The following is a 13,311-nucleotide window of genomic DNA, read 5'->3' as shown; positions in this document are numbered from 1 at the left end:
TTCCGCTGCGGTTTCACACCTTAAACATAGTAGAGGTGTGAAACCGCAGGGCAAAACCGCAGGCCAAACCGCGGCAAAACCGCAGGTCACTTTACCTGCGGTTCCGCGGGGAAAAACCCGCAGGTGATTCCGCAGTGTGTGCACATAGCCTTATGAAGGATAAAAGCTGACCACTGAATCTTCACATGATACATTTGTAAAAAATGATCCATGCTGCTGATTGTATAAAATGACATCCACATTAACGTGACATAAAAGGTTTTGTAAAACAAGAAAAAATACACAAAATTTGTTTAAAAAGACAGGGCTTCATTACCACCTAAGGACCCTTTTAATTCACTGCTATTTTCATAAGCTGATGACAGCCACTTGGTCAGCATCCTTTGTGTTTACCTGGTTGCCTTTAGCCAATAAAAAATGGTTATTTTGCATATACACACCTAAAAAGTAACATGGCTTCTATCACCTACTTTTATTGCTTACAGTACTTTTCTATTCATGGACCCAACAAGGTAGCACACAGATTGCCTACATATTAGGGATCCTCAGTGGGTGGTTGTGCTGGCATATGTTAGCTATGTCCAGGCCAAGAACAGATTGTCAGAAGTTTATTGGAAAGTATCTTTATCCTTTGATCTTATCCTTTCTGAGAAAGCAGTCGATCACTATCGCTCACCATAAGCCCTTGCCCATTTGTAATTGGACGCACACAGCTTTCTTTCTAAACACTCCATGGTTTCCTAACATTACTAAACTTATTTCTTTACTTTGTACAGTTGTGCTCAAAAGTTTACATACCCCGGCATAATTTTTGCTTTAGCCTTTTTTCAGAGAATATGAAGGATAACACCAAAACTGTTTCCCCACTCATGGTTAGTGGTTGGGTGAAGCCATTTATTGTCAAACTACTGTGTTTTCTCTTTTTAAATCATAATGACAAACCAAAACATCCAAATGAAGCTGACACAAATGGGTTTGAATGGCTACTAAAGTTAACATCCTCACCTGTGACCTGTTTGCTTGTAATCAGTGTGTGTGCATAAAAGCTGGGTTAGTTTCTGGGATCCAGACAGACTCTTGTATCTTTCATCCAGCCACTGACGTTTCTGGATTCATGGGGAAAGCAAAATTATTGTCAACAAATCTAGGGGAAAAGGTAGTTGAACTGTATAAAACAGGAAAAGGATACAAAAAGATACCCAAGGAATTGATAATGCCAGTCAGCAGCGTTCAAAGTATGATTAACAAATGGAAAATCAGGGGCTCTGTAAAAACAAAACCACGGTCAGGTAGACCAACAAAAATGTCGTCCACAACTGCCAGGAAAATTGTTTGGGATTTGGGGTTAGCATTCATATTCTCTGAAAAAAGGCCAAGAAAGCAAAATTTCTGCCGGGGTATGTAATTTTAAGCACAACTGAACTTAGAATGGCCTTTGGGAGTGAGCACTCGATAATGTCAAATCTCTTCGCCTCCTTTATTACATTTCCACAAGAGTTCCTCTTTGCAAACTGAAGTTGGATATTCAAAAAGTCTTAAACTGGCCAATGTCTTATAGAACTGTACTCGTAATTTGGTATCTCTAGAGGGAACACAGTGTTTGGGGAGAAGATATAAGGTTACTGGGAATATTAAAGTGAATCTGCCAACAGATTTTTGTTATTTTTGTTATGTCAGTGTTTTATTAGCAGGACATTATCACTGCAGGACTAGGTGTCTCGTGCCAACCAGTTCAGCTAATCTGTGTAACCCCGCCCCCACCATCGACTGGCCAATTGCACTCAGGAAGCTGCCAAACAGTGGTGTGGGCGGGGTTATACACAGATCAGCATTCAGAGCTCTGCTACATCTACAACAGAGAAAACAGGGATTCTATCAAAACTCCACCAAGCAGTCCAGTAAGTGACACATTGCTGGAATCCGGCTCCATGCCCTCACATCTTGTCACTCTCAGATAACATAGCAAAAATCTGGAGATAGATTTTCTTTAAAGGGTTATTATGCCCATCATTGAAAGTTATCACCTATGCAAAACATCTCGAGAATGGGGCTCCCTCACGTCTGTAGGCTACTGTGCACAATCCTGCGGACAGGTTCCCTTTAAATGAAAGAGTGGCCATGCTTGCGTCACATGAATCTATTCACTGTCTAAGGAACTTCTGAAAGTAGCTTAGCAATGTATTTGGAAATCTCCTCCCACAAAGAATTTGTAAACACAGCTACATTTCTAAAAGGTTACTTTAGAGCACCATTCTCAGGATCAGTAAAGACCTCAGTAGTTGAAACCCCACCAATTAACAAGTCATCACCTATCCCAGGGTCGGCGTCAGCACCCGGGCAAGTGCCAGGGCCTTGAGCAGGTGAGGGAACCCACTCAATGTAAGGAAAACTGGCGAGCTAGGGGGTCCAATGCCAGCGCCCACACACCAGCCCCCCCCACCGCTTGCTCAGGGCTCATGGTACTTACAATACGTACAGTGGGTACGGAAAGTATTCAGACCCCTTTAAATTTTTCACTCTGTTTCATTGCATTGGAGATATGGGGGCAGGATTGGAGACACGGGGGCAAGATGGGAGACATAGGGGCAGGATTGGAGACACGGGGCAGGATGGAGACACAGAGGCAGAACGAGAGACACGGGGCAGGATTGGCGTCACGGGGGCATGATGGAGACATGGAGGCAGGATGTAGACAAGGGGCAGAATGGAGACAAGGGGCAGAATGGAGATAAGGGGCAGAATGGAGACAAGAGGCAGAATGGTGACACGGGACAGAATGGGGGGGCAGGATGGGAGACATGGGGCAGAATGTAGACAAGGGGCAGGATGGAAGACACAGGGGCAGAATGGAGACACAGGGACAGGATGGAGACACGGGGGCAGGATGTAGATATGGGCAGAATGGAGACACAGGGGGCAGGATGGAGACAGATGGTGCAGGATCATGGGGCAGATGGGGCAGGATCATGTGACAATGGGGCAGGATCATGGGACAGATGGGGCAGGATCATGGGACATCACATGGGGGCAGGATGGGAGGACATATGGCTGAAGAGAGGAATGAGACACCCGAGGGCCAGGATAGGGGATATTATTACCATAGGGGCTAATTAAGGCATATTATTACTGCAGTGATATATGTATTTTATTTTTTGAGGGTACTGTTTAAAATGGGGGAGGCGGTCCTGTTACTGTGCAGAGCAACACCGTCACATTTTTTTCTTCATCTGGGGGAGTTTAGAATTTGGGGAAAAAATAAGTAATGTGTTCTGCAAGCGGTGCTCTAGATAACTGTTATTTCCTGCAGAGACGAGCCCTGCTTGGAAGAAGTGATGACAGTCTGTGCTGGATGAAGATGAAAATCGAAGATGAAGGACTTCACCTAGAGACGTCAGTGGTGAGTCAGTGTGTTACCTGTACACTGACACCATACACTACACTGTATACTATATACAGCGGTCTGTGTACAATGTCACCAATGATCACTGTATTACCTTTACACTATACACAGAGCTCCTGTGTATAAAGTCACCGGTGATCACTGTATTACCTGGACACAGAGACTTCATACTAAGTACAGTTCTCCTATGTATAATGGCACTTATGACGATATTAGTCTTGTGTTTTTTTTATTATTGATCAGTATTGTAGTATTTAGTCACTATGTGGTGGTAATATGTTGTCCGGCCATGGTGTGGCGGTATTTGTTCCTTGTATGTGCTATTGTTTGGTCACTATGTGGTGGTAATATGTGGTTTGGTCATGTTGTGGTGGTATTTGTTCCTTGTATGTGGTATTATTGGTCATCATGTGGTGGTAATATGTGGTCTGGACATGATGCGGTGGTATTTGTCCCTTGTATGTGATATTATTCGGTCACTGTGGTGGTAATATGTGGTCTGGACATGGTTTGGCGGTATTTCTTCCTTGTATGTGGTATTATAGGTGACTATGTGGTGGTAATATGCTGTCTGGACATGGTGCGGTGGTATTTGTCCCCTGTATGTGATATTATTGGTCATTTAAAAAATTGAAAAATAAATAAAAATATACCTAAATTGTATTGGATATTTTAACAAAAATTTAATTGGTTAGAGTAGAGTAGGGCCTGGCCAAAGGAGTCTACCATGTCGTAGTGGCAGCTTAAAAAAATCTTTTGACTGTGGACAGTTTGAGGCGTGGAGCCTGGACGGAGTCTCAAGGGGGCCCTGAAAATTTTGCCAGTACGGGGACCCGAAATTCCTAGTGGCAGCACTGTATGCACCTGTTCAGACTAGTTCTTGGTGTTTCAGTCAGTTTACTTATTATTCATATGCCTAGCTTGCTGACGGAGCACTCCGCCCTTCACCATGTGGTGATTTTAATTACATCCACTCACATTTAGGTCCGACCGACCCATATATGTAGTCTTTGCTGAGAGAGGTGTCCACATTCACCCATGCATGCAGATATTAGCCTTAGGTAAGTGGTCACACTGGACAGGGAGGTGAGGGACCCATCCGATTCATGAGATTACCTTAACGATGGTGGATGGGCACACATTATTTAACCAAATTTTTGTGCGAAGTGTCTCATGTGTATTTTTCCTAAATTTCTAAAGCCATTGTGCTATTCACATTTCACGTATTTCACATTGACATGTTTTAACACGATTGAGTGCAACCATTTTCCTATTTTGATATGTAAGTTGTTTTTTGGTATGCACCTGTTCAGGCTAGTTCTTAGTGTTTGAGGCTACTTTCACACTTGCTTTTTTTTGCAGCGCGTTTTTCCCGCAAAAAAACGCATTGAAAAAACGCATACAAACGCATACAAATGCTGCGTTTTTTTCAAGCATTTTTATGAGCATGCATGAAAAAAACGCAGCGTTTTTATGCGTTTGCATGCGTTTTTAGTGCGTTTTTACCGCGTTTGCGTTTTTTTCCAACATTAGGTGGCCCCTCACACTAACCCAAACCATGACTTTACTAACCCTAACCCTAACCCTGACCCTAACCCTATCCCTTAACCAAACCATACCCTGATCCTAACCCTAACCCTGACCCTAACCCAGACCCTAACCCTAAACCAAACCATACTAACCCTAACCCTTAACCAAACCCTACTAACCCTAACCCAAACCCTAACCCCAACCCCTAGCTAACCCTAACCCTAACCCCCCTTAACTAACCCTAGCTCTAACCCAAACCCCTAAATTCCATTGTCTAACTAATGGTAAAAAAAAAAAACGCATGCGCAAAAAAACGCATACATAAGCATGCCAATGCGCACCCATAGACTTATAATGGGTGTCTTGCTGTAAAAAAACGCATGCGTTTTTTTGAGGCAAGTCGGACGCCCAAAAAAATGCAACATGATGCATTTTGTGCGCCCGAGCGCATACCGCAAAAAAACGCATGCGCGGAAAAACGCATACAAACGCATGTGTATGCGCACATAAGCGCATCCCATGCAAAATATAGGGAAAAAAATGCATGCATTTTTTAGCGCTAAAATCCGGCGCAAAAAAAACGCAAATGTGAAACCAGCCTCAGTCAGTTTTTTTGTTATTCATTAGGAATAGTCACATACAGGCAGTGATGTCTGGGTACTGTTACTTACAGGCAGTGATGTCTGGGTATTGTTAGTTATAGATCGTGATGTCTGGGTACTGTTACTTACAGGTCTAGATGTCTGAGTACTGTTACTTACAGGCCTTGATGTCTGGGTACAGTCACTTACAGGCAGGGATGTCTGGGTACAGTCACTTACAGGCAGTGATGTCTGAATACTGTTACAGGCACTGATGTTTGGGTACAATTACTTACATGCAGTGACGTTTGGGTGCGGTTACATACAGGCAGTGATGTCTGGGTACAGTCACTTACAGGCAGTCAAATCTGAGTACTGTTACAGGCAGTGATGCCTGAGTACAGTCAATTACAGACAGTGATGTCTGGGTAAAGTCACTTACAGGCAGTCATATCTGAGTACTGTTACTTACAGGCAGTGATGTCTGGGTTCTTATACTTGCAGGCAGTGATGTTGGGGTACTGTTATTTACAGGCTGTGATGTCTGGATACTGTTACTCACAGACAGTGATGCCTTGATACTGTTTCTCACAGACAGTGATGTCTAGGTACTGTCACTTACAGGCAGTGATGTCAGGGTACAGTCACTTATAAGAAGTGATGTTGGGGTACTGTTACAGGCAGTGATGTCTGGGTTTTTTTACTTACAGGCAATGATGTCTGGGTACTGTTACTTACAGGCAGTGATGTATGGGCACTGTCACTTACAAGCAGTGATATCAGGGTGCAGTCAATTACAGGTAGTGATGTCTGGGTTTTTTACTTACAGACAGTGATGTCTGGGCACTGTTACCTACAGGTAGTGATGTCTTGGCACTGTTACTTACAGGCAGTGATGTCTGAGTACTGTTACTTACAGGCAGTGATGTCTGCGCACTGTCACAAGCAGTGATATCAGGGTGCAGTCAATTACAGGCAGTGATGTCTGGGTACTGTTACTTTCAGGCATTCATGTCTGAATACTGTTACTTATAGGCCTTGATTTCTGGGTACTATTACTAACAGGCAGTGATGTCTGCGTACAGTCACTGACAGGCAGTGATGTCTGAGTACAGTCACTTACAGGCAGCGATGTCTGGGTACTGGTACTTACAGGCAGTGATGCCTAGGTACTGTCACTTACAGGCAGTGATGTCTGGGGTTTTTTACTTACAGCCAGTGATGTCTGGGCACTGTTACTTACAGGCAGTGATGTCTGAGTACTGTTACTTACAGGTCTTGATTTCTGGGTGCCATTACTAACAGGCAGTGATGTCTGCATACAGTCACTTACAGGCAGCGGTGTCTGGGTACTGTTACTTACAGGCAATGTCTGGGTACTGTTACTTACTGGCAGAGATGTCTGAGTACTGTCAGTTACAGGCAGTGATGTCTAGGTACTGTCAATTACAGGCAGTGATGTCTGGGTTTTTTACTTACAGGCAGTGATGTCTGGGCATTGTTACTTACAGGCAGTGATGTCTGAGTACTGTTACTTACTGGCCTTTATTTCTGGGTACTGCTACTAACAGGCAGTGATGTCTGCGTACAGTCACTTACAGGCATTGATGTCTGGGTACAGTCACTTACAGGCATTGATGTCTGGGTACAGTCACTTATAGGATGTGATGTCTGCGTACAGTCACTTACAGGCATTGATGTCCGAGTACAGTCACTTACAGGCTGTGATGTCTGGGTATTGTTATTTACAGGCCTTGATTTCTGGGTACTGTTACTTACAGGCCTTGATTTCTAGGCAGTGATGTATAGGTACTATCACTTACAGGCAGTGATGTCTGGGTACTGTCACTTATAGGACGTGATGTCTGGGTACTGATACTTACAGGCCGTGATGTCTGGGTACTGTTACTTACAGGCAATTATGTCTGGGTACAGTCACTTACAGGCAGTGATGTCTGGGTACTGTCCCTGACAGGCATTGATGTCTGGGTTCTTTTACTTACAGTCCTTGATTTCTGGGTACTTTTACTTACAGGCAGTGATGTCTGGGTACAGTTACTTACAGGCAGTGATGTCTGGGTACTATTACTTACAGGCAGTAATTTCTGGGTACTGTTACTTATGGGCCATTATGTCTGGGTACTGTCACTTACAGGTATTGATGTCTGGGTATTGTTACTTACAATTAGTGATGTCAGGATACAGTCACTTACAGGCAGAGATGTCTGCGTACTGTCACTTACAGGCAGTGATTTCATGGTACCGTTACTTACAAGCAGTGATGTCTGCGTTTTCTACTTACAGGCAATGATGTCTGGTTACTGTTACTTACAGGCAGTGATGGTGATGTCTGGGTACTGTCACTTACAGGCAGTGATGTCTGGGTACTGTCACTTACAGGCAGTGATGTCTGGGTACTGTCACTTACAGGCAGTGATATCTAGGTGCAGTTACTTACAGGCAGTGATTTCTGGATACTGTTACTTACAAGCAGTGATGTCCGAGTACAGTCACTTAGAGGCAGTGATGTCTGTGTACTGTTACTTACAGGTAGTGATGTCTGAGTGCTATTACTTACAGGCCTTGATTTCTGGGTACGGTTACTAACAGGTAGTGATGTATGGGTAAAGTTACTTACAGGCCGTGATATCTGGGTACAGTCACTTACAGGCAGCGATATGTGGGTACTGTTACTTACACGCCGTGATGTCTGGCTACAGTTACTTACAGGCAGTGATGTCTAGGTATAGTCACTTACAGGCAGTGATTTCTGGATACTGTTACAAGCAGTGATGTCTATGTACTGTTACTTAGAGTCTGTGATGTCTGGGAACTGTCAGTTATAGGCGGTGATGTCTGGGTACTGTTACATAGAGGTCTAGATGTCTGGGTACTGTTACTTACAGGCCATGATGTTTAATTGCAGTCACTTGAAGGCACCGATTCTGAGTACTGTTACTTACAGGTCATGATGTCTGGGTACAATCACTTACAGACAGTGATGTCTGGGTGCCGTCACTTACAGGCAGTGATGTCTGGGTACTGTTACTTACAGGCAGTGATGTCTGGGTACTGTTACTTACAGGCAGCGATGTCTGGGTACTGTCACTTATAGGACGTGATGTCTGGGTACTGTCACTTACAGGCAGTGATGTCAGGGTACAGTCACTTACAGGCAGTGATGTTTGGGTGCTGTTACTTACAGGCAGTGATGTCTGGGTACTGTTACTTACAGGCAATTTTGTCTGGGTACTGTCACTTACAGGTATTGATGTCTGGGTACAGTCACTTACAGGCAGTGATGTCAGGGTACAGTCACTTACAGGCAGTGATGTCTGGGCACTGTTACAACTGTGATGTCTGGGTTTTTTACTTTCAGGCAATGATGTCTGGGCATTGTCACTTACAGGCAGTGATATCAGGGTACAGTCAATTACAGGCAGTGATGTCTGGGTTTTTTACTTACAGGCAATGATGTCTTGGCACTGTTACTTACAGGCCGTGATGTCTGGGTACAGTCACTTACAGGCAGCGATATGTGGGTACTGTTACTTACAAGCAGCGCTATGGGGGTACTGTTACTTACAGGCAGTGATGTCTAGGTATAGTCACTTACAGGCAGTGATTTCTGGATACTGTTACAAGCAGTGATGGCTATGTACTGTTACTTACAGGTCTAGATGGCTGGGTACTGTTACTTACAGGTCATGATGTTTTGTTGCAGTCAATTTAAGGCACCGATTTTGAGTACTGTTACTTACAGGCCATGATGTCTGGGTACAGTCACTTATAGGCAGTGATGTCATCTGGGTGCCGTCACTTACAGGCAGTGATGTCTTCGTACTATTACAGGCAGTGATGTCTGGGTACTGTTACTTACAGGCAGTGATATATAGGTACTATTACTTACAGGCACGATGTCTGAACACTGTTACTTGCAGGCAGTGATATTTGGGTGCTGTTCCTTACAGGCAAAGGTGTCTGAGCACTGTTACGTACAGGCAGTGATGTTTGGGTGCTGTTACTTACAGGCAGTAATGTCTGGGTGCTGTTACTTACAGGCCGTGATGTCTGGGTACTGTCACTTACAGGTATTGATGTCTGGGTACTTTTACTTACAGTTAGTGATGTCTGAGTACAGTCACTTACAGGCAGCGATATGTGGGTACTGTTACTTACAGGCAGTGATGTCTAGGTATAGTCACTTACAGGAAGTGATTTCTGGATACTGTTACAAGCAGTGATGGCTATGTACTGTTACTTACAGGTCTAGATGTCTGGGTACTGTTACTTACAGGTCGTGATGTTTTGTTGCAGTCACTTTCAGGCACCGATTTTGAGTACTGTTACTTACAGGCCATGATGTCTGGATACTGTTACTTACAGGCAGCGATGTCTGGGTACAGTCACTTACGGGCAGCGATGTCTGGGTACTGTTACTTACAGTTAGTGATGTCCGAGTACAGTCACTTACAGGCAGCGATGTCTGGGTACTGTTATTTACAGGCAGCGATGTCTGGGTACTGTCACTTACAGGCAGTGATGTCTAGGTACTGTCACTTACAGGCAATTATGTCAGGGTACAGTCACTTACAGGCAATGATGTCAGGGTACAGTCACTTACAGGCAATGATGTCAGGGTACAGTCACTTACAGACTGTGATGTTTGGGTACTGTTACTTACAGACAGTGATGTCTGGGTACTGGTACTTACAGGCAGTAATTTCTGTGTATTGTCACTTACAGCCATTGATGTCTGGGTACTACAGTTAGTGATGTCTCGGTACAGTCACATAAAAAGTTGGCCTGTGATGTAGGATTTTGCAAACTTTACTCGAAAAAAGGATTTTTATCTGTTTATATTTAAGTCATCATTTGTTGCATGCCACATTTATTTCTACACATAATATCTAGCCCAAGGCATATAAAGTTAAGACCACTGATTCTTGCTGCCAGTACAGGCCCTGGACCCACTGGATCCACATATACAAGTGTCTACTACAGTCAGTCCTACTTGTCCTGTAATGCACAAGCATTATACCCATGCATAGGCCTCCCAAGCAAAAGGCCAATATGAATATTTAAGGACTGGTCTTTTAACATAGTACTGATATTACTGTAAAGGGGTCTTTATCGTGAACCAGACACCACAGATCAGGGGGTCTTCTTGTCACATCAGGCCACTTACGGCTGTGTATAAAAAGGTCCTAACAGCGGTCAACATCAAGACGCTGTGTGCCACGGCCCATGAATATGTCCAGAAGCTAGCCCAGAAAATAAAATAAATTAGTAGGAAGGAAAGGTATATGTGTGCTGTCTGGAGGATGGGGGGCATCAAAACGTTGGACTCTATAGCTATACCCATGATTTCACATCTTTTTCTAAAAAGTTTTTTTTGAGCTGGTACTAACTAGCATAATCTTTACTATTAGTATTAAAATACTATTTACTGGAGAAAGGACAACACAAACTATATAATATATGACACCTCCTTATTGCCCACGGGCCAAGTATTCCTTCAAATTAATTCAGAATATTGAGTGATTATTCTTAAAGTAGTCTACAAAATTGTAGTTTATCTATTCATTCAAATATTCTGGTCACTGCCACTGTATCTAGGCACCCTGGCCAAGGCACCTGGTGATCCCCCTCTTTGGGCACCAGCCTTCCTACCCTGGCAATGCCACCAGGATTGTGCATATGCAAATGCAAATCATCACACCATAAATATATCAACATGAATTAACCAAATTCAAGAGTCGTAGAATATGCTCAAAAATATCAAAGAATGAAACGGAAATTCCATCTATTAGTGATGGAACATGTGTTATCGCAATTCTCTAGGTGAAAAGCCGGAGGCCCCGGGAACGAGAATATGAGTAGGTGTGGAGCTCTAGTACATTCTAGAAAAGCAGAGTCGAACAATGGTGAAAAAAGCTGTAATCAATATAGAAGATTAACAATACATACACACATATATTTCTATTGCTTGCATAGATGATCGGCCTTGCAGGCAGCGTTTTGCCTTGGGTTAGGCCTCTGCAGCAGGTAAAGGGTAAATTTGCATTATCACTACATGACAAAAATGAGAACGAGTGCTGTCACCACCACTGTCACAAAGGACTTGATGCCACCATGACAATCCTGACGGGCGTAAAAACAGGATATTTATCACGACATCTATCAATAATTATATTACATCTTAATTTTTTTCGTACATAATGCATGAATTTTGCATGACCTGGGAAATCTAGATCATTACATTGACAGGTTAATACATAATTGTTCAGTTTCCGGTAATGAATTAAACATTCATTGCCAGGCTGCCAGCAGAGCTAGGCACCGATTCTCCAGCAGCACAACAAAGGAGGCAAGCAAAGATGCGATACTAAAAAAAAAAAAGAAAAAAATATGGCTGAACGGTAGGCAGAGAGGGGAAGCTTCCCAAGCCACACCCAGACCCAATATTAAGAATCACTAAATCCTCGGCTTCATCCGAAAAATGAAGATTATCATTCTCAACCTCCTCACGCTAATGACCCTTATGCTATATTGTTGCGATGAATTATTTGATTTCCATTTCTGTACAGAATTAGAACATCACCCAACCTTCATATTCACCCACTAACATGTAGGTTTTCTTTGTGTAGCTGGCAGACAAGGATATTACAATGGGCGTGCCCCCCCCTCACTTCCCTAAAGGGAGCTCCTTTAAATATAATCCCAGGCCATTGTTTCTTCAAATACCTAGTATTTTCCAGACCGCGGCTAACGTGACATCTCAGGCAGCCATTAACCAATCTAGACAGACGAGATACAGCAAAGCATAGAAGGATGCTAAAATGAAATGCAAATGATTGATGCAGAATCTAAAAATGGAAAAGGAAAAAAAAATACAAAAAAAAAAGGATGAATTGAACAAAATGGATATAGATGTACATGTCATTGTACCATGCACGACTGATGGTTCTGGCATCATTACCCTGGCATTTCCAGTTGCTCCAAAAACATTCCATCCTGGTGGAGTCGGCGCTGGCCTGCATTGCTGGGGGGCTCGGAGGATCACTAGGGCTTTCTTCACAGGCAATGTATTGTCGCTACAGCATTCCAAAGCATGTATAGGTGAGGTGGGTACCAGAGTGGCTTACATGCGCTACAGACTGATGCTCTAAGCAGAAGGGAGAGAAGGGGGAGGGCAGACTGGAGACGCTGCAGTCTTCACTGCAGCAAATCAGAATGGTGATGTGATTGCCTTGGGGATGTATCACTAGAAAAGGGATGCACAGTTGCCTTTGAACTGAAAAGCATTCGCCAAGAAGCTTTACGGCATCAAAAATCCATCATAAACACAGGTTTTACATCACGGATGGGACAATGTATCCATGCATCCATTTCTACACATGATACAGACATGACAGGTTCTACTGGAACAGCTCTTTGTTTGCCCGATTTGTTTATTTCATCATTGCTGTTTTTTGTAAAATATACACGTATAAGGTTTTCTCTAATGGTCTGATGGCTAATAATCTATTCTATTATTTCTATACACTGTTTTTCGGTGATTACTTTGTATCTCCATTCATACTGCACCCACACACACAAATGATACATCATTTGAAAGGTAAACTTGCCCCCTTCAGAAAGAATATAGCCAAACAAACCACACATCCACGATTTGATCACAAAATACAGTTTAAATATTCATTTTCCTAAACCTGCAGTAAGGAAAAATGACCTGCAGGTGGCACCACAGTACCCCAAAGCACACTACCACAAAGCTGCTTACAGACATCACAAACA

The 13,311-nt window shown here is 43.3% G+C and overlaps 1 protein-coding gene across 2 annotated transcripts in view; it reads right to left on the bottom strand.

Annotated features, from left to right (window-relative positions):
- The window catches only part of RTN1 (reticulon 1), a 177,751-nt gene that overhangs the window by 26,157 nt on the left and 138,283 nt on the right, over positions 1-13,311 (bottom strand). Inside the window, exon 1 of one of the 2 annotated variants that reach the window (XM_073585500.1) lies at positions 12,494-12,727. The exons of the other annotated variant lie outside the window; for it this stretch is intronic. Within the exon in view, the coding sequence (XP_073441601.1) occupies positions 12,494-12,554 (61 nt within the window). The 5' untranslated portion in view covers positions 12,555-12,727. Of the gene's footprint in view, positions 1-12,493; positions 12,728-13,311 lie in introns of those variants that run through there. 2 annotated transcript variants of the gene reach the window in all.

The sequence above is a fragment of the Dendrobates tinctorius genome, unplaced genomic scaffold (assembly GCF_039654945.1).
Source record: "Dendrobates tinctorius isolate UK_male_01 unplaced genomic scaffold, ASM3965494v1 ptg000010l, whole genome shotgun sequence".
NCBI lineage: Eukaryota > Metazoa > Chordata > Amphibia > Anura > Dendrobatidae > Dendrobates > Dendrobates tinctorius.
The sequence above is the reverse complement of the archived record's forward strand: the minus strand, read 5'-3'. Positions and strand labels throughout refer to the sequence as shown.